Source organism: Penicillium paradoxum, assembly GCF_028828445.1.
Source record: "Penicillium paradoxum strain IBT 22861 chromosome Unknown utg000002l_segment0_segment0, whole genome shotgun sequence".
Lineage (NCBI taxonomy): Eukaryota > Fungi > Ascomycota > Eurotiomycetes > Eurotiales > Aspergillaceae > Penicillium > Penicillium paradoxum.
Genome location: NW_026643180.1, coordinates 26,172 through 43,776, shown reverse-complemented (window position 1 = coordinate 43,776; position 17,605 = coordinate 26,172). Strand labels below are relative to the sequence as shown.

General features: G+C 48.8%; 7 protein-coding genes across 7 annotated transcripts; 2 read left to right on the top strand and 5 right to left on the bottom strand.

Moving 5' to 3' along the window:
* Nucleotides 1–27: 27 nt before the first annotated feature.
* On the top strand, nucleotides 28–398 carry N7457_000015 (uncharacterized protein; the record flags this gene model as incomplete). Its single annotated transcript, XM_057171083.1, has 3 exons — nucleotides 28–136; nucleotides 191–305; nucleotides 368–398. 3 exons carry the CDS (start codon nucleotides 28–30, stop codon nucleotides 396–398), a joined length of 255 nt encoding a protein of 84 aa, XP_057034986.1.
* A 193-nt stretch (nucleotides 399–591) lies between these two features.
* On the bottom strand, nucleotides 592–3,114 carry N7457_000014 (LipA and NB-ARC domain protein; the record flags this gene model as incomplete). Its single annotated transcript, XM_057171082.1, has 5 exons — nucleotides 592–2,100; nucleotides 2,180–2,491; nucleotides 2,569–2,926; nucleotides 2,988–3,055; nucleotides 3,112–3,114. The coding sequence occupies 5 exons, from the start codon at nucleotides 3,112–3,114 to the stop codon at nucleotides 592–594; spliced, it is 2,250 nt and encodes a 749-aa protein (XP_057034985.1).
* Nucleotides 3,115–4,282: 1,168 nt separating this feature from the next.
* Nucleotides 4,283–5,434, bottom strand: abnA (putative extracellular endo-1,5-alpha-L-arabinase; the record flags this gene model as incomplete). Its single annotated transcript, XM_057171081.1, has 4 exons — nucleotides 4,283–4,418; nucleotides 4,476–4,561; nucleotides 4,623–5,099; nucleotides 5,171–5,434. 4 exons carry the CDS (start codon nucleotides 5,432–5,434, stop codon nucleotides 4,283–4,285), a joined length of 963 nt encoding a protein of 320 aa, XP_057034984.1.
* A 730-nt stretch (nucleotides 5,435–6,164) lies between these two features.
* On the bottom strand, nucleotides 6,165–8,243 carry N7457_000012 (transcription factor domain-containing protein; the record flags this gene model as incomplete). Its single annotated transcript, XM_057171080.1, has 2 exons — nucleotides 6,165–7,505; nucleotides 7,578–8,243. The coding sequence occupies 2 exons, from the start codon at nucleotides 8,241–8,243 to the stop codon at nucleotides 6,165–6,167; spliced, it is 2,007 nt and encodes a 668-aa protein (XP_057034983.1).
* Nucleotides 8,244–9,094: 851 nt separating this feature from the next.
* N7457_000011 (putative copper amine oxidase) lies at nucleotides 9,095–11,291 on the bottom strand (the record flags this gene model as incomplete). The annotated part of the gene is made up of 4 exons (XM_057171079.1): nucleotides 9,095–9,230; nucleotides 9,300–10,270; nucleotides 10,331–10,907; nucleotides 10,963–11,291. 4 exons carry the CDS (start codon nucleotides 11,289–11,291, stop codon nucleotides 9,095–9,097), a joined length of 2,013 nt encoding a protein of 670 aa, XP_057034982.1.
* Nucleotides 11,292–11,699: 408 nt separating this feature from the next.
* N7457_000010 (uncharacterized protein) lies at nucleotides 11,700–13,493 on the top strand (the record flags this gene model as incomplete). The annotated part of the gene is made up of 5 exons (XM_057171078.1): nucleotides 11,700–11,926; nucleotides 11,996–12,072; nucleotides 12,138–12,416; nucleotides 12,466–12,634; nucleotides 12,689–13,493. The coding sequence occupies 5 exons, from the start codon at nucleotides 11,700–11,702 to the stop codon at nucleotides 13,491–13,493; spliced, it is 1,557 nt and encodes a 518-aa protein (XP_057034981.1).
* A 1,745-nt stretch (nucleotides 13,494–15,238) lies between these two features.
* Nucleotides 15,239–17,258, bottom strand: N7457_000009 (Dyp-type peroxidase; the record flags this gene model as incomplete). Its single annotated transcript, XM_057171077.1, has 8 exons — nucleotides 15,239–15,516; nucleotides 15,585–15,890; nucleotides 15,956–16,053; nucleotides 16,121–16,231; nucleotides 16,303–16,392; nucleotides 16,457–16,836; nucleotides 16,901–17,135; nucleotides 17,209–17,258. 8 exons carry the CDS (start codon nucleotides 17,256–17,258, stop codon nucleotides 15,239–15,241), a joined length of 1,548 nt encoding a protein of 515 aa, XP_057034980.1.
* Between the last annotated feature and the right edge of the window lie 347 nt (nucleotides 17,259–17,605).

Here is a 17,605-nt window from a genome sequence, read left to right as displayed (position 1 = left end):
TCAACAACAAGCTATCTTTATCTCGCAATGGACAAACTCTCCGGTCTTGCTTCAAAGCTCGGCGGTAACAAGGGCTCAAGTTCTGGTACTGGCTCCAGTTCTGGCTCCCAAGGCCAAGAGGACTACGTCGATAAGGGTAAGATTGGGTTATGAGGCTTCGAGTGACAAGCTTTGATGCTAACTGCTATAGCTCTTGACTCTGTCGAGAAGAAGTTCGGCGGTGGCAAGATTGACCCTGTGAAGATGCGATCCACCAACGAAAAGATCACTGACACCGCTCGTGGACAGTTTGAAAAGGCTACTGGGTATTACCTCACTTTCCTACAGTACCGCATGCGAGGCAAGACAGTGCTAATATTGTCCACAGAAAGAAGGTTCCCGAGAAGATCTCCAACTGAGCATCTTCCGACAATCGGTGGTCAACACGCAAAGTTTCACACGGACTGACTCTGGAAGGCAACATTATGATACCCCTCCCATGAAAGATGAACATATATCGCACTAGAACTGAATTCGAATAAATAATATTCACTCTCTCATTGAATACCGTAAGCAAAAGTGCGTCTATCGACATAGCCTTTGGGAACACGGTCAATAGCGCTGAAAGTTGTTTAAAAAGCCCCCCAGACCCGATCCAAGGCCGCGACGGGTGAACATGGTGTTTGCTCGGCACAACTGAAGCCTATCATTGACACGCTCCGTTACTGCTGGGTCCCCGCTGCGTATGTTTGCTACGATGCGTTCATAATACTTCTGCGCAGGCTCGTACTCTTTGGCGTTGAAATGTAAGTTGGCCATGAGCTCCAATGTGGCCTGCGTCTCGGGATTTTGCTTCCCTTTACGGTGCTCTACCCAGGCCAAATATCGCTTCAACCAAGGGAAAGCTTCCGCGGCTCGATTGTTATTGAATAGACCCTGAGCATATCCATTTTGCAGAGCGTACATGACGCCAATGTTACCCACAATGTCCATGGTGAGTGGATGATCGTGTCCCAAAGCTTCCTCTGCACTGGCCAGAGCCCGTCGAAGGGTCTCTGATGACTCCATGGTCTGCTGCATAAAACTTTGCCCTCGCCCGTAGAGGCACAGAGCGCGAATGGCATAAGGATGTCCGTGACCCAGGGCATCCCGAAGCTCTTGATAGACTTGTTGCAACATCTCCACCGCTCGCTGTACATCAGGTTGGAAACGCATAACGATCAGCGTCGTTGCATCCCCAGCTTGATTGCTGATAATGTAGTCCAAAGTGTCCAACGCTGCACTGAATACACGGATGTGGGTTTCCCCAAGGAGACGTTTTAGGCTCTCCGTGAGCTTTTCAGCAGTCATGACGGCGTTATCCCGACGACCGAGGGCGTTGTAGGTCATGCCCAGGCGGCGCCGGGTAGCGCAGGTGTCCAGATGGTCCTCGCCAATATTCATCTGCTGACGGGCCAACACGTTGGCGCAGATGGACTCCGCTTCTTGATACTTGCCATTTTGGCACAAAATTTCTGCCATCAGGCTTTCCGTCTTCATTGTCAAAGGATGCTTCGTCCCAAAGACGCGCTGCGCATTTTCAGACACCCAATGGCCCCACTCATTTGCTTTTTCCAAATAGTTGGTTTCTAGTTCAACTTCAGCTAAATTGTATGCTACTGACAATGTACTGAAGTGATCCGGACCAAGAGTGCGTAGATGCTCCTGGAAAATCTCATATTCGACGGTTCGAGCTTCGTCCCATTTCGCTTGGTTCTTGAATCCTGCAGAGCGAATAGCTCGTGGGTCATTGTCCAAAGGAATGAACATGGTCCCCGTCACCCTTTGTGCTGATAGAGATGGGCGATTGTGCCCTTGATATGGCGTGCTACTATTTGAATGTATGCGTGGTGGCACTGGAGGCGGAGATATCCCGTCACTGGTGGGCATAGATTGTGGAATAAAACCTTGCTCCGACAGAAGGGCCTGACCGACCAACTGTTTTATGTTCCCTTTGATCAAGTGGTACTGAGGACCTCGGTGGCCTATCTTGCACATCTGCGAGTGATCTGCATCGAGCTTGAGTTGCGTTTCACGCAAACCAGACAGCCCAAGGACTGCAGACTCTTCATCAACCACAAGCTTTGAGATATCAGCCTTTTGTTTGGGACAGGAAGATTCGAGGGGCGAGGGGAGATTGTCTGTGGATATATATGCTTACATGGCTGATGGATGCTGGCCCAACCCCAGCTATCTGTACCTCCTTTCCTTCAATAAAACTAATAACACGATAATCTTCCAATTGATGACGGAATCGATCAGACATTTGACGGGTGAAGAGCGAGTTATGTTCTAGGCAGTTGAGAAGGTCGTTGCTAGCATGTCCTTTGGAGACAAAGCGGGCAACCCGGGCTGCGATTTTTCCCAATTCCACGGCCTTTGCGCCACGGTGAGGTGTTCCGAAAAAGACGAGACCGGAAGTTGCGGAGCGAATTGAAGAATATTTGGGATCTTCTTTGGCGTTGAGTAGTGCCTATAGCGTTGGACAAAATTGGGTCGTCAGGAAAGGGTTATAGATAAAGTAGGAAGTACCTAGACAAGTAGTCTAACCTGCTTGATCACGAGGCCACCCAAGCTATGCCCGATAAATATCACTTTCGGAGGCATCGAACCCTGTGCCAAGTCAACAAGCTGTGAAGGTCCATATTTGCGTGTTGATTTTACCATTTGAGGACTGCGTTCCAGATCTAAGAGATTCAGCAAGGTATTGGCATGATCCTTGATGCTTGCCGTGGACATCGTCTGTGGAGTAGTGATATTGGAATTGTATCCGTATAGAAAGATACGAGCATATGGAATGTCCTGAGCGAGGAAATCCCTCGGCCAGAACTTGCCATTGCTATGCGTCCATGTCTGGACAGGATGATCATTCCGGCCGCTGGGATTCAGACCATGAACAAAGACAAAACTAAGGTGAATGAGTATTTAGGAAAACCTTCTTGGAATATACTGGGGTTAGGCATCTATACTCAATCTTGTGCGAACCAACAGGGGAGAAGACCTCCTTTAGAAAGGGAAACTCGTACTCTCCTGTATCCTGGACTCTGTTTAGAAGCCTTTCTTGCCAGATTTCTTAGGAAGGTCGACTCTTACCATTCTCAACCCTGAAGTACTCTGGCCAATCAAGGATTCGAACGACACAGAATAATCACACCGACCTCCAGTTTCACAAAAGACTCCCTTATGAAGAGAAGAAGAAGAAGAAGAAGAAGAAGAAGAAGAAGAAGAAGAAGAAGAGAGAAGAAGTGGGCTGAAAGCGAGAAACACGAAGCTGACGGGCTGAGCATGTGACTCCTCGCCAGGTGGTTATTGGGGAAGCTCGAACTTGGGACTACAAACCATGAGGCGCAGCCAATTGTACCGTGAGGCCTCGATTCGGCAAAAATTGCCTGAAATGGATGCTGCTTACTATCGACTGGGTTAACTAGGCTCGATAGAACGCTCTGTCAACGGAGTCATCCGGCGCGAGACACAAGGCGCATGACATTGGCGGCTAGAGTGACTCAATCGGGTTAGGAGAGCAAGTCTCTACCAATGATGTCTCGGGTCTTCTCGCAATCTGCATCTCACTCAGCCCCCTCTTTCTTCGATATCAGGTTCCTTAAACATGATGCATAAGCCGGGGTGCGGCGCCATGCCTCGTGTGCATTTGGTGATGCAAATAACACACAATGGCAAGATAGCGTCGCTAATACCTTCAGACGCAATTTAGCGAAGATTCATCTGCACAGCATTCAAAATGACCAGCCCATATCATACCGAAGAGTTTTTTTTTGAAAAAAAAAAAGAAAAACGGAAAAGAAAAGAAAAAGAAACCGTCCGGCCGCTGTTGGTGCCTCACTCTAGGGTATTCGTGGTATACATTGTACCCAGCCGAGAAAGGAGACCCCCCACCATCACATGTGAGAAGGGAAGCAGGAAACAGGGCAAATACAAGCCATACTAGGCCAAAGCCGCACATTAAGAGGGACACCTACGAAGACACCCATGAAGGGATGCATGCGGCAATGGACCGAGCGCGAGGGTCGCCAAAGCAGGTTGAATTGAAACGAAACTTTTGGGCAGAAACGCCTGGCCAGACTAGTAAAGTAAGAACAAGGATTTCATTTCTCATGCTGGAAGCCATAGCCTGGTGGAGATGATAGCCTAAAATTTGAGCGATGACACCCACCCTGTGTTTATGAAGACTGAGTCGTAAGACAAGGATTTAAACGCCCCTTTTCCCAAAAAAAGAGAAAGAGTAGAAATAAAACTGTGCCCTAACTTAGACCACCGGCCATCCACTTGAGAAATCGATCGTATTCCACCCAAAAAGTTTCTCACCATCCGCATAGCCCACGGTCGTATCAACATAGTGATAATAAAGTATTGGGCCAAGAGTAGGATCGGTATAAACCCCCCTGTGAAAGGTAAACTAAGCTTTCAATCTTCCAGTAAGATATAACGCGTGTACCTACTGTCCACCTGGACCGTAAACGGTGCCATGACTTTCCAGAACAATCGTCCCGCCTCCACTGGCACAAGCGGTGCCAGTTTTGTCGACCTTAATCAGAGATTGTTAGCCCCCGTTGGAATCAAGGAACAAGATGTATAGAAACACACACAAATCCGTGAGTGGCCGAGGTCGAACGGCAGACCTTAATTTTATATTCTGCTCCGCGCTCGGGGCGAGACGTATCGTACCCACAACAAATCCCGGCAGAGTAAAAGAGGAAGTAATAGCTTCCGTATTGATACATATAAGCCCCTTCTATGGCATGTGTTCCAGATGGATCATACGCCAGATTGTACGACGCGGATGAGACTTTGGTGGCATCCGAGTTCATTGGAGCTTGATATATATCATGCCAAAAAGAAACAAAGTTCATGTAGTAGGTGCCGCCATTGTTGAAGAGATTGCCATCGATAGCATTGTATGGCTTGGAAGACGAAGAGGCAATGCCAGTGCTGCCATGGTCAGTCCAAGAGCCCGACTCCATGGTAGCCGATGTGGCGAGCCCAAGAGCCGAATTCTGTGAGCCGAACGTCGATACAGAGTAATAGACATGGTACAGACCATTCACAACGTGAGCATCGGGGGCCTACCATCAAGGTCAGGATGCTTATGGCTTGCCAAACAGTTGTTGACGAAGAATTTTCTCCAGTCACCTACCCATAGATCCTCATTCCCAGGAAGATCAATCGAAGATCCACTTGGGAGCATGGATCCAATAGTAGTCCATGGGCCATTGATGGAGGATGCGCTCGCGTATGAAATCTTGTTGCCAGTCGAGAATCGGAAATACCGATCGTCGGATGACCTTTGAATCAACGTCGGGTCATGCACATTGCATGCCCCCGAACAACCCCGCGGGCTTGCATATCCATGCGCGAGAGCAGAAAAAAGGAATGCTCTAACAATGTTACCGCTGTGCATCGGGAGGATGGATTTATGTGAGAGTGTGAGGATAAGAGCGTCGCATGCATCTCGATTGGTAGATGCCTGATGCTTGTTATATATATCATCTGGAGCGGAGGAAACATGGTCATTCGTGGAAATCAAGACGCCTGATGCAATGCGGGACGGGCACAGATTCCCATATACAGTGGAGATTATCGAACACAGTGGAAGTCCAGATGGAGTGAAAAAGCGCCAGAAGAAAGAAGAAGAGGGAAAGGAATATACGCTAAGCCCGTAGCGATGAGGAACATGCGGAGGAGAGCACTGGGAGAACAGGACTGCGGGGAAGTAAAGCACCGACTGGTGGGAATAGCTGAATGTCAGTTCCTGGTGCCATGCAAAACACGCCATCGGGGAATCCCAAGTCGACACAAGCGCCGTTTCATCAGTCGGGTAAAAGAACAAATACCCGAATATTTACCGACATGGGTAAACCGAGTTTAGGCTATAGGCCAGTTAAATATGAGATCACCGACGAGCTTATGTACATTTCTGTGGATAATTAAATAAGAGGGTCCTGCAGCGGTTCCTCTTTCAATTAGCCCTTGATATCCCATGGTGAATAGTCTTTATCCCATCGGCTGCCCTTGATCCTGAGGACCTTTCAACGTCTTCAACTGAGTGCTCATGTGCCCAGTGGTTGCCGATCCTGGTACTGCTCTGCAGAAGCCTGGGGGTATTTGGAGAGATGAAAGAGGCCTCAAGTTCACAGCAAACCCGCCATCACTCGTGTCAGCGCCTCGTCCTCGGCATGGAAGGCATCCACGCCACTGGGCAACCCCACGTCTACTCCAGCGGCAATACCAGTACTGGAATGGGGATCGAAATAAAACCCACCGGCGATCTCGAAAAAGCTGCTCAGGTCCTCGCAGCCATTAGATTCAGGATTAGCCATTGTGCCAGGAGAAATTGCCCAGAATGTGTTGGATGAGGTCTGGGAGGCATTTGCCCCCGATGTATGATGAAGGCTAGGAGCGCACTGTGCTCCAGCAGGCTCTCCTGTAGTCGGCAGCGGTGTGATATCCCAATTTTCGAGTGCGGAGTAAGGCCGCTTTGGTGGAGTGGGTTGTGAAACTGACTCAGATAGCTCTTTCTCATGCCCAGAGTCTGCGCTTGGGGGATATGCGCGATGAGTAGATAGATGTCGACTAGATTCGTGATCCCACCTGAGGTTTAACCGAATTCGGTTCAAGCTGTGGATAATCTTCTGCAATCGCCGAGAAGTACGGGCGCGGGTTGCTGAGCGGCGAACCATGTCCACGGCTGTGTAGAACTCTGGCCGACAAGCATGACTGAAACGCGCCGGGGCATGAAGAACGGCCAAGAAGAGCGCCGCAAGGGCAGATAAGAGAAAATAATTGAATGGTTCCGGGCGTTGATAGTAGATGCCCGAGACACGGCTGAAATAGTGTAACATGTGCACGGTGCGCTTGGCCGTTTCCACGGCAGTCGAGGCACCTGCCATATTTTCCGATATCCGCTCGTCGCTGAGCAAATTTTGCCGATAGACGAGAATTCGAAGCTGGTTTGCCTGTAGAGCGAGAAGAACCTGAAGCATCATAGCCTGATCAGTGTGCTCTGCTCCAGCAGGAGAACGCCACGTTGGATCGAAGCGTAATTCAGGGGGAATGGAATGAATCCATTGCTGAACCTGTGCATCTAAATAGGCACAGCTGTCTGAGGTGGCCGCTTGGGACCGGTTAGGCCATCCAACCACTAGCCCCCAGATCTTTGTGCTGAGTCGCGCATGAGAGATCATACAAGTCAGATACGGGGTAGAGTGACCAGGCTCGGGCAAGTTGGTGTCAATATCTGAATCTTGAATGGAGAATGGTAGGCCCGTGCCAAAGGCACATTTGCGGTCTAAGACATAGATACACCAAAACAGTCGGCTTGCCCAGGTCCATTCCAATTCGCCTGGGAAAACACCTCCTGTCTTCTGCCACGTCTCTTGACGATGAAGACCCAGCTCTGTGCTTCCTCGAACCGCCATACCAATCAAACGCCCGGCAATGACTTCATCATCGCGATAGGAATGAAAAATCGACTGCTAGGTTCAGTCACGACACTTTCATATTATGGCATCGTGTTGACGCAAACACGCGCTTGGGATACGCACCAGCAATGTAAGAATGAGGATCTCTTTCATGTCAACCTCAGATATTTTCAACCGGCTGGCGAAGCGATCTTCGACACTGTCGGCAAGCTGGGCGGCCCGCTCACTGCGACCGTGGGATTCGACTAGCAGAGCAGTCGCCAAAAGGACTTTCAGCACTTGAACATCGCGCGCAGAGAACCAGTCCTGATCGGAGGCAGTCTGAGGCGAAAAGGAGGAAGCTGATGATGACTCCGTGGTTGAATGATAAGAACGGTAGTATTCAAGCACATATGCTCGCACTCCATCTAAATCGACACATGGGTACATTACACTCACCGTGTCTTCATAGACTTGCACCAGCCGTAAGATTTCATCTGCCCCGAGGCTTCTCAGAGGATGCCCTAGAGGATTCCCACCTCTTTCCGATGGGACGGGGCTAGGGGCCGTCGTTGAGAGGTCAAGTTCCTCGCCCTGATCGTCAACTACCCCATCACTGCTAGCCTCGTGCGATACTGATGTTTGAGCTCGAGAAAGGCCGAACTCCGCACTAGTGGGCCCGACATATGTCGGGGATCTAGGGGCATGCAAGATGCGGTGCAGGCCACCTGCGGAAGAGGAAGCTGCCAATCTAGGTGAACCAGGACTGGAGGACTGCAGCTCGTGAAAGCGGGCGGAAAGGGTCCGCATTTCTAGCCGAAGAGCTTCCAATTGCCGATCCACTGATTGAAATCGCACATTCACCCTGTTGAGAAAAAAAAAAGTGAGTGGAGCTTGCTACAATGAGGCATAGCCAGACCGAGATGCAAATCAGGAAACACACCTTTCATTTTCATCCTTGAGGTCGCTCTCTTGCGATGCACCAGTAGAGCGATGGGAATAGACACAAGGAACATGATCACGAGAACATCTCATACAGACAGATCCTCCGCTACATTTTAATTTCCGTCGCTTGCATTCGTTGCTGCGACAGTCAGTACATCATAAGCAAAGTCCCACAAAGCCAACAGACCAAGCAACCTGGGTATATTTGGCCCTTTTTTTGCGCGTCGTATTCTCTGGAGACCCCGGAGGTTCCGAAACCATGTTGATCTGGGCAAGAGGAGTGGCGGTGATGTGAGGATGAAGTCTCGGAACGCGGAAAGAGACAACCGAATGCCGCGTGGTTCCGACAACGGCACTGTAGCATACCCTATGTGGCCAGATGGACATGCGTGGCAAAATTAGAATGGAACTGATTGCTGATTGATAATTACATGGAAGGACAAAGGGGAAGAAAAAAACAAAAAAACAAAACAGAAAAAAAGAAAAAAAGAAAAAAGAAAGGGAGATGCTGTATCGTAATTCGGCCTGGTGAATTCGTCAAATACCTATACTCCGTATACAAGCCACTATATACCTACCTGTTACAACATAAAACTCGACATGGCGCAAGAAACAAAAATGTCAACTTGCTAGAAACCAGCTACGTGGAGAACTTCCGGTAGCTCAATAATGCAGCCGCGCTATGATACATTGCTTCATCCTGTTATGTCTCTCCCTTAAATGTGCGATTTCCGACAGCATTCCGAATCAGCTAACCGTGACGATCCATTCTTATTCGAGGGCACATCGAGCGAGGGGTTGGCCTCGAAAAAGTCTGCAGGTCGGATCATGAGCTGGAAGATCTCCACTGGCCTATGATATTAAGTCAGTAAGATGCAATGAAGGAAGATGGGAGGCAGAGGAAACAAATTGTTAACGTACATCACTGGCCAATCTTCGACACGAGGATTATGAGTAATGCCAAAGGAGTTCCAAACCACAACATCAGTATCGACTACAGAGTCGCCACGCCGAACCGCATCTGAGACACCTTCATCTTCAGTCTGACTCTGCAAGGTGTAGCGCCCACCGGCATAAAGTTCTCCGTCACGATACTTTGTCACCCAGACGTGATGTTGGGCAAACTGAGCTCGGCGTGCCTGTACCGATTCTGGATCAGCTAGAAGAGTCTGAGTGGCCAGTGGAATGAACTTGTATCCCACGGGGTTTCCACTAATAGCATTCTTTTTGTGAGGATTAATCATCTTGATGGTCCGATTAAGCTGCGGAGCGGCATCAATCCAAGATGCACGCTCGACGGTCTGCTTGGTGACTTGATAGAAATTGCCATTGGGGTTGGTGACCGCATTCATAGGGACGGGGTGAGATTCCTCCACGACCACGGAGTTATTGGGCCCATCGATCGCTGGGTCAATGCGTACATTGAAGATATGTTGGTGGTTCTGCGCAAGAACACCGCCACTGACGACATTCCCGTACTCACTAACCTTACCGGCGTCAATGTTGACCACGTTCAAGATACCGGTTGCCCGTGCCTCGACGGTAATTCCAGCCGACTGGTCGAATTTATATGCAAAAACGTATTCATAGTTGGCCAGTGTGATGATAAACTGGACAACAAGCTCTCGGTGTCGGGTGACAACAGCGCGCCCAGTGCGCCAGTTGGAGTGCTTCCAGCCGATTCCATTGTCTTGTTCGTGGAGACAAATCGCATTTGGGAGTGTCTGGGCAGTGCCATCTGCTTGGGTGATAATAGCATCAAAGTATTTGATAACGCCAAGACAGTCACAGCCAAGGGAAAGGTTATTGGCCATGTTTCCGCCGCCTCCATCGCCAAAATCAAAGGCCTGCTTCCGGTGGAAGGGGGGTCGAGGATCCGCATAGGGCACAGTCTACAGAAGTGCGCCAAAATTAGTCTTTGTGTCTGTGTTGTAGGGAGATAAACCATTTACCATCTCGCTGATTGCAAGGCGATGCATCACACTTCGGCCATCATATGACACATCGTGAATTGTCGCACCCTCTCGTGGATTGAAAGCAACGCGAAAGCGCCACTTCTGCCACTCTACTAGAGATTCATTTGTGACTCGGAAGGATGGACCTTCAGGCTGGACCACATTTAGTGGCTTGAGATCCTTGCGCGTTCCTCCAGGCACCAGTTCTGGGATGTATTCGGAAGGCTTGCAGTGCCCAATGATATCGCGCTTAAAGGTTTGTTCACAGAGTCCATCTCCCTTGCCGCCCGTAGCGGGGCGATCTACCCGGATGATCTCTTGGGTATGAGCGTCCATGACCGGAATGATAGGCAAAGGGAAAGAATAGAAGTTGGAATCATCATTCCCCGATCGCTTGTCTTGAGCAAAACAGAGGCCTTGGAAAAAACGTCTATTCTCATCGGTGTGATCTAAGCCACCATAGGGCCATGGCTCAATGACAACCTCGAAACCTTCAGGTAGATCGAAGTCCGCGAGTGCTTTCTGGAACAAAGGTGATTTCATACATTGATCGAGGAGAACATCGAATTCGCTCCTAATTCAAAGTTCAGTAAGCCTAACATAACGGAGGAAGGCCATGTATTTCTCACAAAGTCAGACTAGCATGATGTTGTTTCCCCACGACGGTGTGTTGCACTCGCGACTGCAAAACCACATCAACCACCGATTCGTGAAATTGCGGAATACGGTCCACTCCGATCACATCGTATTGACACAAAGCTAGACGAGGAGGTCGTGAGGTCGTTGGGCTCAAGCGACCGGCATGTTCAATGGCCAGGAACTCCTGGAGCTGAGCTTTGGGTGGTTCCTGCAGGAAGATTTCTCGAAAATCGATCACGACATCGGGATGGGCGGCTTTAATTACATCGCGCGCCAAGTTGGTCTCCTCAATGGAGAGAATGGAAAGTGGGTGAGACATGATAGAGGAAGTGCTGGTTACATTTCCCCGAGGGAGGATTGTTGACTTATAACGAAAACCCGGAAAGCTCGGAAAGATCCCGAGGTCGGAACGGGTTCCGGCGGAAGCACAAAATGCGGGGAAAAATACTGTGGAGAAAGGCAAAGATAAGCAATACAGTCCATTTCCTTCACCTTGTTTACATTGTTCCCCTTAATAGGTTCATCGATCCCTAGGTAACTGTGAAAACTGGAGTGTATTCGTAAGCCTGTGTGACTGGATACGAGGGCAAGGTATATAGACCTCGGGAGGACACCTAGTTCCCTTCGCTGTATATTCCTCGTTTATCACCTATATACTATCTGGAGATTCATACCACATTTCTCTTCTTACCTTAGTACCTTATCAACCGCTCCGGTAATGATCATCATGGATCCTGGGATAGATGTTGACGCCAAAGTCTCCAATCCAGACAAACCAATCAGTGATGAAGAACAACTCGCAGCCCTCGGCCATGTCCAAGAACTCCGCCGTGAATTCTCACTATGGTCAATCGTATGTCTTCAGATATCCCTCATGGCAACCTGGGAGGCGTTGTCCTCGGTTGTTGCCACGGCTCTGACCAGCGGCGGAGCGCCATGCCTGTTCTATAACTAGTAAGTGGTCGACCATGTTCTCCTCGAAAACCGTACGGTTTCGGAAAGTTGATTAGCTGAATCCACCAGTATTATAGCCTTAGTCGGTACCATGTTCATTGTCTTTTCGCTGGGCGAGATTGCCTCCATCTATCCTACTGCTGGCGGTATGGTCGCCTCCTCTCGATATATTTACCACAATACCGGATGTTGACACCTGGTAATTCATTAGGGCAATATCACTGGGTCTATTGCCTCACGCCGGTATCATACCAAGCAACTGCATCTTGGTTTACCGGCTGGATCTCAATTGGCGGACAACTGGTGCTTTCCGCCTCCGCAGCCTTCGCAGCCGGATTGCAACTGCAAGCCCTTATCACCCTGAACTCTTCCAACTCATATACACCAGCTCGATGGCAAGGGATGCTTTTTTATTGGCTCATATTGGCCTACTCAACCGCTCTCAATATCTGGGGTTCCAAGATCTTGCCTCACACCAACACAACGGCCGGTAAGTGAATATTCATTTTGAATAGCTCACATGTCTAATCGATGAACAGGTGTGTTACATGTCCTCGCATTTCTCGTCATCGTCGCTGTCTTGGGAGGGATGTCTGAGAAACACTCTGCGAGCTACGTCTTCACCGAATTTTCCAATACTAGTGGGTGGGACAACAATGGGGTTTCTTGGCTCGTAGGACTGCTGAGCACTGTTTATCCTTTTCTTGGGTATGTCCGTTCCAGGAGATTACAGCGACATGAGGACTGACAACTCTCCTCTAGATATGATGCAGCCTGTCACTTAAGCGAAGAAATCCCGAAGCCTTCCCGCAATGTGCCGTTAGCTATGATTGGCAGTGTTGCCATCAATGGACTGATCGGCCTGGTGTATGCGATTATTCTATTGTTCTCTCTAGGAGACCTAGAATCCTTGCTACAATCCAAGACTGGGTTCCCCTTCATGCAGCTCTTTTTGAATGTCACTGGCTCCCCAGGTGCTGCATCAGTGCTGACGCTCTGCATCACTTTGATCGCGATGGCTGCTAATGCCGCAGGCGTGACGTCTACTAGCCGTACCGCCTGGGCATTCGCACGCGACCGCGGCTTGCCAGCATCTGGATTCTTTTCGGAAGTGAGTCCTACAAGGAAGGTCCCGGTGCGTATGATCCTTGTGGTGGGCTTTCTTCAGATGCTACTGGGTTTGATCTATCTCGGGAGCTCAACGGCCTTCAATGCAGTATTATCTATGGCTATTCTGGGAATGTATGCCTCATACCTTTCCCCCATTGTGTTCATGTTAATATATGGCCGCCGAAACTCTGCGCCAATTGCCCGGGGATTTGGTTCGGGTTCATTCAACTTGGGCTCGCGATGGGGGCCCATCATCAACATCACGGCCGTCCTCTGGCTTATCGTCGCGATGATTTTCAGTACTTTCCCTACGGTCAAGCCGGTTACCCCAGATAATATGAATTACTGTATTGTGGTGACAATGGGCTGGATGATGATCGGGGGGATTTATTATTACCTGGCAGGGGGAAAGAGAACATTCACTGGTCCAGTGGTGGAGCTGGCCGAGGGTCTGTGAGAGCGCTCAAGATTCTATATATGTTGCTGGCACCTATATGTATGTACATAAGGTACATTCATGTCTACGTGCGTCAGCAACATTACATGTTCCTAACGCAGAGGCTGCTGTCCATTGATGTAGTCCACTGCAAGTCGCGACGGTATTTATGGATGGTCCTTCATGGATTGCCCTTGACCGATCTGGCATACAGTGCTTTACATAGTGATATCTCAATTTCCTAGGTGAAATGGAAGTCGAAATCATTATATATGCTAGTTACCTCCCCATCCTAGACACACGTGCAGAACAATCGATGCAAGGGTATAATGAAGGTCGATAACCCGGTGTATCTCCCAGGCCCTCGTAGGCTGTCAAACCTTCTGTCTGGGACTACAATGTCCAACATCGAAGTCATTCATGTGCCTCACTTAGGAGGGATCTGTGCGGCGTATCAGATCATAGATGCTCAAGCCATATGACAGCACTAAGCCGACAAGCATGAAGCTTTCACCATCTCCTCAGAACCTTACGGTGCGCAAATCAAAGATCGCTATCCCGATTCTGCGTTAAATGTTTTGGCTGTTGAGCCACTGGCGACAGAGATTGGTGAAGAATTGATTAGCTCGATTCCGAGTTTGACTTCGAAGCCAATCCGAGGTGTTGCACCGTCACTAGGGCTATCCATAAGCGAGAATACCACTCTCTTATGCCCAGTAATGTTGAATATCTTCCTCGAACTATTATAGGTTGAACAGAACATAAGGCATTGAGCGTTGGTGAGATCACAAATCCATCAGGGACGGAAACGACTGCTAGCTGGTATTCTATGGGAGGAAGAATTTGGTCTTGAGGAATGATTGACAACTGTTCTTCAAGACCAGTTTCTGTCAAGTGTCGGATTTTGATCGACTGTTCTACGGATTCCTGGCATATGTTTACCAAATCTTCGAAGTTCAAAATATTGCCAGCTGTTCCCAACTCTTAACCGGCCTATTGGCTCTTTTAAATCCAGTGAAACAACCAAAAATGGATCGATATCATGAATATCAGTCATAGTGATCTTTGGGAAGCTTCCATCGGATCAAATAAAAAAGAGCCCTTGTTAAACCCAGCCAGGGCGACTTTGCGCGTTGAAAAATCTGTAGAGGTATACGACCGGTCGTTTCTAAGGACACTAGAGACTAAATAGAAGGAGCAGTAGAAGATGGAAGAGAAGTGTTAAAGCTACCGAGAGAGAAGGAGGAAGAAGAGAGAAAACTATGATTCTTAGAGCCAGGAAAAACTGGGACTTTATAGTGCCTACAGACCAAAAACTAGCAAACGGAAGAGTCAGTCCGTCAAAGAGCTTAATATGTTGTATAGGTCTCTGCGTAAAAGATCAGGCATTAAGAAGCACCTTAACAAAAAGGAATTGACACTACTAGATATGATCGAAAGATTGAAGGGGTCGAATGTGGCCCAGCGGGACCTACTAAATATCTGTATACTAGGAGATGTGCACTGAGTAGTCTCTTCTTTCATTGAAGGACCATATATAGAATAGATGGCCTCCAAATTGGTATCTATCTGATTGGTACTATGTAGAAACCATGGATCCCAAATCTAGCATCAGGAAAAAGCTTGTCCTGCCCTCCCAAGCTCGCAAAAGGCGTACTATCCATACAGCTAGGTTGAGAGTCCACCAAAGAACAGATCAGAACTTGTAACACTAATTCAACTTGATCTAGGGTTGATGGTCATTCACATCGGTGTATATCGCAGGCTCAAAGCTTAGAGTCGCGCGCCATAGGATAATCAGATGGGGCTGTGAGGTAGTTCTGGATCGCTTCAATAGACGGCGTGAAGAAGTACTCTCCACCTTTGTGTACAACCCAGCTGTCAAGTTCAATACGGGCCTCCGTGGGATCCTTACCGTCAGGCAGTCCGATAGAGCGGGGTGGATGGTGAGATAGTCTTTGCCCCACGATTGCATCGATACCTGGCCCATCGCCACCGAGGAACTTGTCCTTGCGGTCTGGGAAGTGATGATTGCTTGCCCAACCTGTATTGATTGTTAGAGAGAGTGGCTAGTGGTTATCATCTGAACTCAGGAGTCATAGGTGGTCTTACGGGTGGTGAGGAAGTTGAAGCCGTTGCGGATGTCACTTTGGTAACAGACGAACAGGAGTCCACGTTCGTGCTCTGGATCAGATTTCTGACAGGCCTTTTCTTCTGGTGTAACCTCGCCACCGTAGGAAATTCCCCGGCGAATGATAACGGCGTGGTCGTCTTCTAGATCTCCACGAGGTCTCATCTTGCGGGTATGTGCGGCAAAAGGGCACTTGTCGTGCTTGTGAATAGGCTGGTAGTCAAAGTTATTCGACTTGTGAAGAGCCGCATTACTGTCATCGTGGGGAGATTCATCAACGGGTGTGCCTATTGGATTCGTTAGTAAACTGTGAGTCTCTCTGTGGCCCCAGGAAGGAGGAGTGAGATAGTACCGTTTCTCCACCTCCCCATGAGATATGCGGCGAGCTTTTCCTTTGGCTTGGGATGATCCTTGGTAAATGGGGCCTTATGAGCATTGTCTTCCATGAACCTGAGATTTGAGATTGTCAAAATTAGTTCCAATATGAAAAGCAACTAGCAAAAATGGAATCACTTACTTGTCAAATTCTGGCACAAGTTGCTGTAGGTCACGAAAGACGAGGAAGCTGCCATCAACTGCCCATTTGGGTTGATTCATCTCATCACCCTCATGACCACAAAATATCATCCTATAATTTATCAATCACAGCAAATTAGTGTATGTGTCAGAGAATCAAGGAACGGGGTAGTTGGGGCTCACCCTGGCTTGACGGCCTTTGGCTCTTTACCTTCAGGTTCCCTATCCAAACCTGTGATCTGTGGTTGACTGAGTCCATCCTCGAAACCGAAACTAAACAGGAGCAAAGAGATTAGTGTCAGACTAACGCCAAGGGGTTATTGAGAAAAGACCATACTGCTCTTTCCCCTTCTCAGGGCGAGTCTGCCCCTCTTTGGTAAAACAGAAATCAATGACAGGATCATTGCTAACGACGTAGTTATCGGAATCGCTTCCGGCTTCCTTGAGGAAATGTTCCTTCACACGCTTGACTTTCTCAAGCAGATCTGGCCTCAGGCTTGATGTGACCATAATCACACCATGAATCAACCGTTCTTTCCTTTCACCGAAGGGCTTATATGCCTCACGAAGCTCTTCGGGATTGTCCCAGCCCTCGCCCACAAGATCGTCATACATGCCCTTCCCAAACAGGCCACCGCGAAGCTGGTTGTTTCTGAAGATAGTAGACAGCTTTTTATCTTTCTTGACTGTACCTTCGTCGAAAGTGAATTTTCCCAGCTAAAGAGAAAGGCGTTAGGAAATTTGCATTTGAAATGATATACCGGACCTTGTGTCAACCTACTGCTGCTAGCCCGGTTGAGGCAAATGAGATATTGACACCTGGCAAGGGTTGTAGTTTTGCCGGTCTGTTTTGCTTCCGAGCAAGCGTCTTCTCCTCCAGAATGATGTCCTTCATTTCACAGGCAGCCTTGGCCGATGTGATTTCCGGCACAAAGGCCTGAAGCCGTTTCTTGAATTCATCGGGCTTTCTGATACGGAAGAACAGAAATGACTGAAATCTCTTGGGTAAACCGGGCCTGGGAGGGACGCAAGTGAGCCAACTGCACATCTCACAGATGGATGAGATGCATGATGATGCCGGTAACATACCATATATCCCCTTGAATATTGGCTTTCCGGATAGCTGACGAGATTGCCATAGTGAAAAGCCCACGTCTCGAAGGTTGAGACAGTTCAGAAAAGGGAAAAACGTCAAGTTGGATTGGACCGGGGACCGAAAGCTTCCCACGATACTGCGCGAGATGTAGTTTGGGCAAACGGGAAAGGGGGTTGTTGCTTCAATTTATTTATGACATTGGTGCATTGCTAGTATGGAAGAGAAAGAATAGTAACGGTGTGACCGGACGCTCTCGCTAGGTGAGTATCAGACCGCCATTCAGAGGGAGGACATTGGTGCCCCGTACTCCGTACTCCGTAATGAGAACCCATATTGTGCGGGCTTTTGCTCCATCTCCATGAGATGAACACATATGGAGTCCGAACAGAT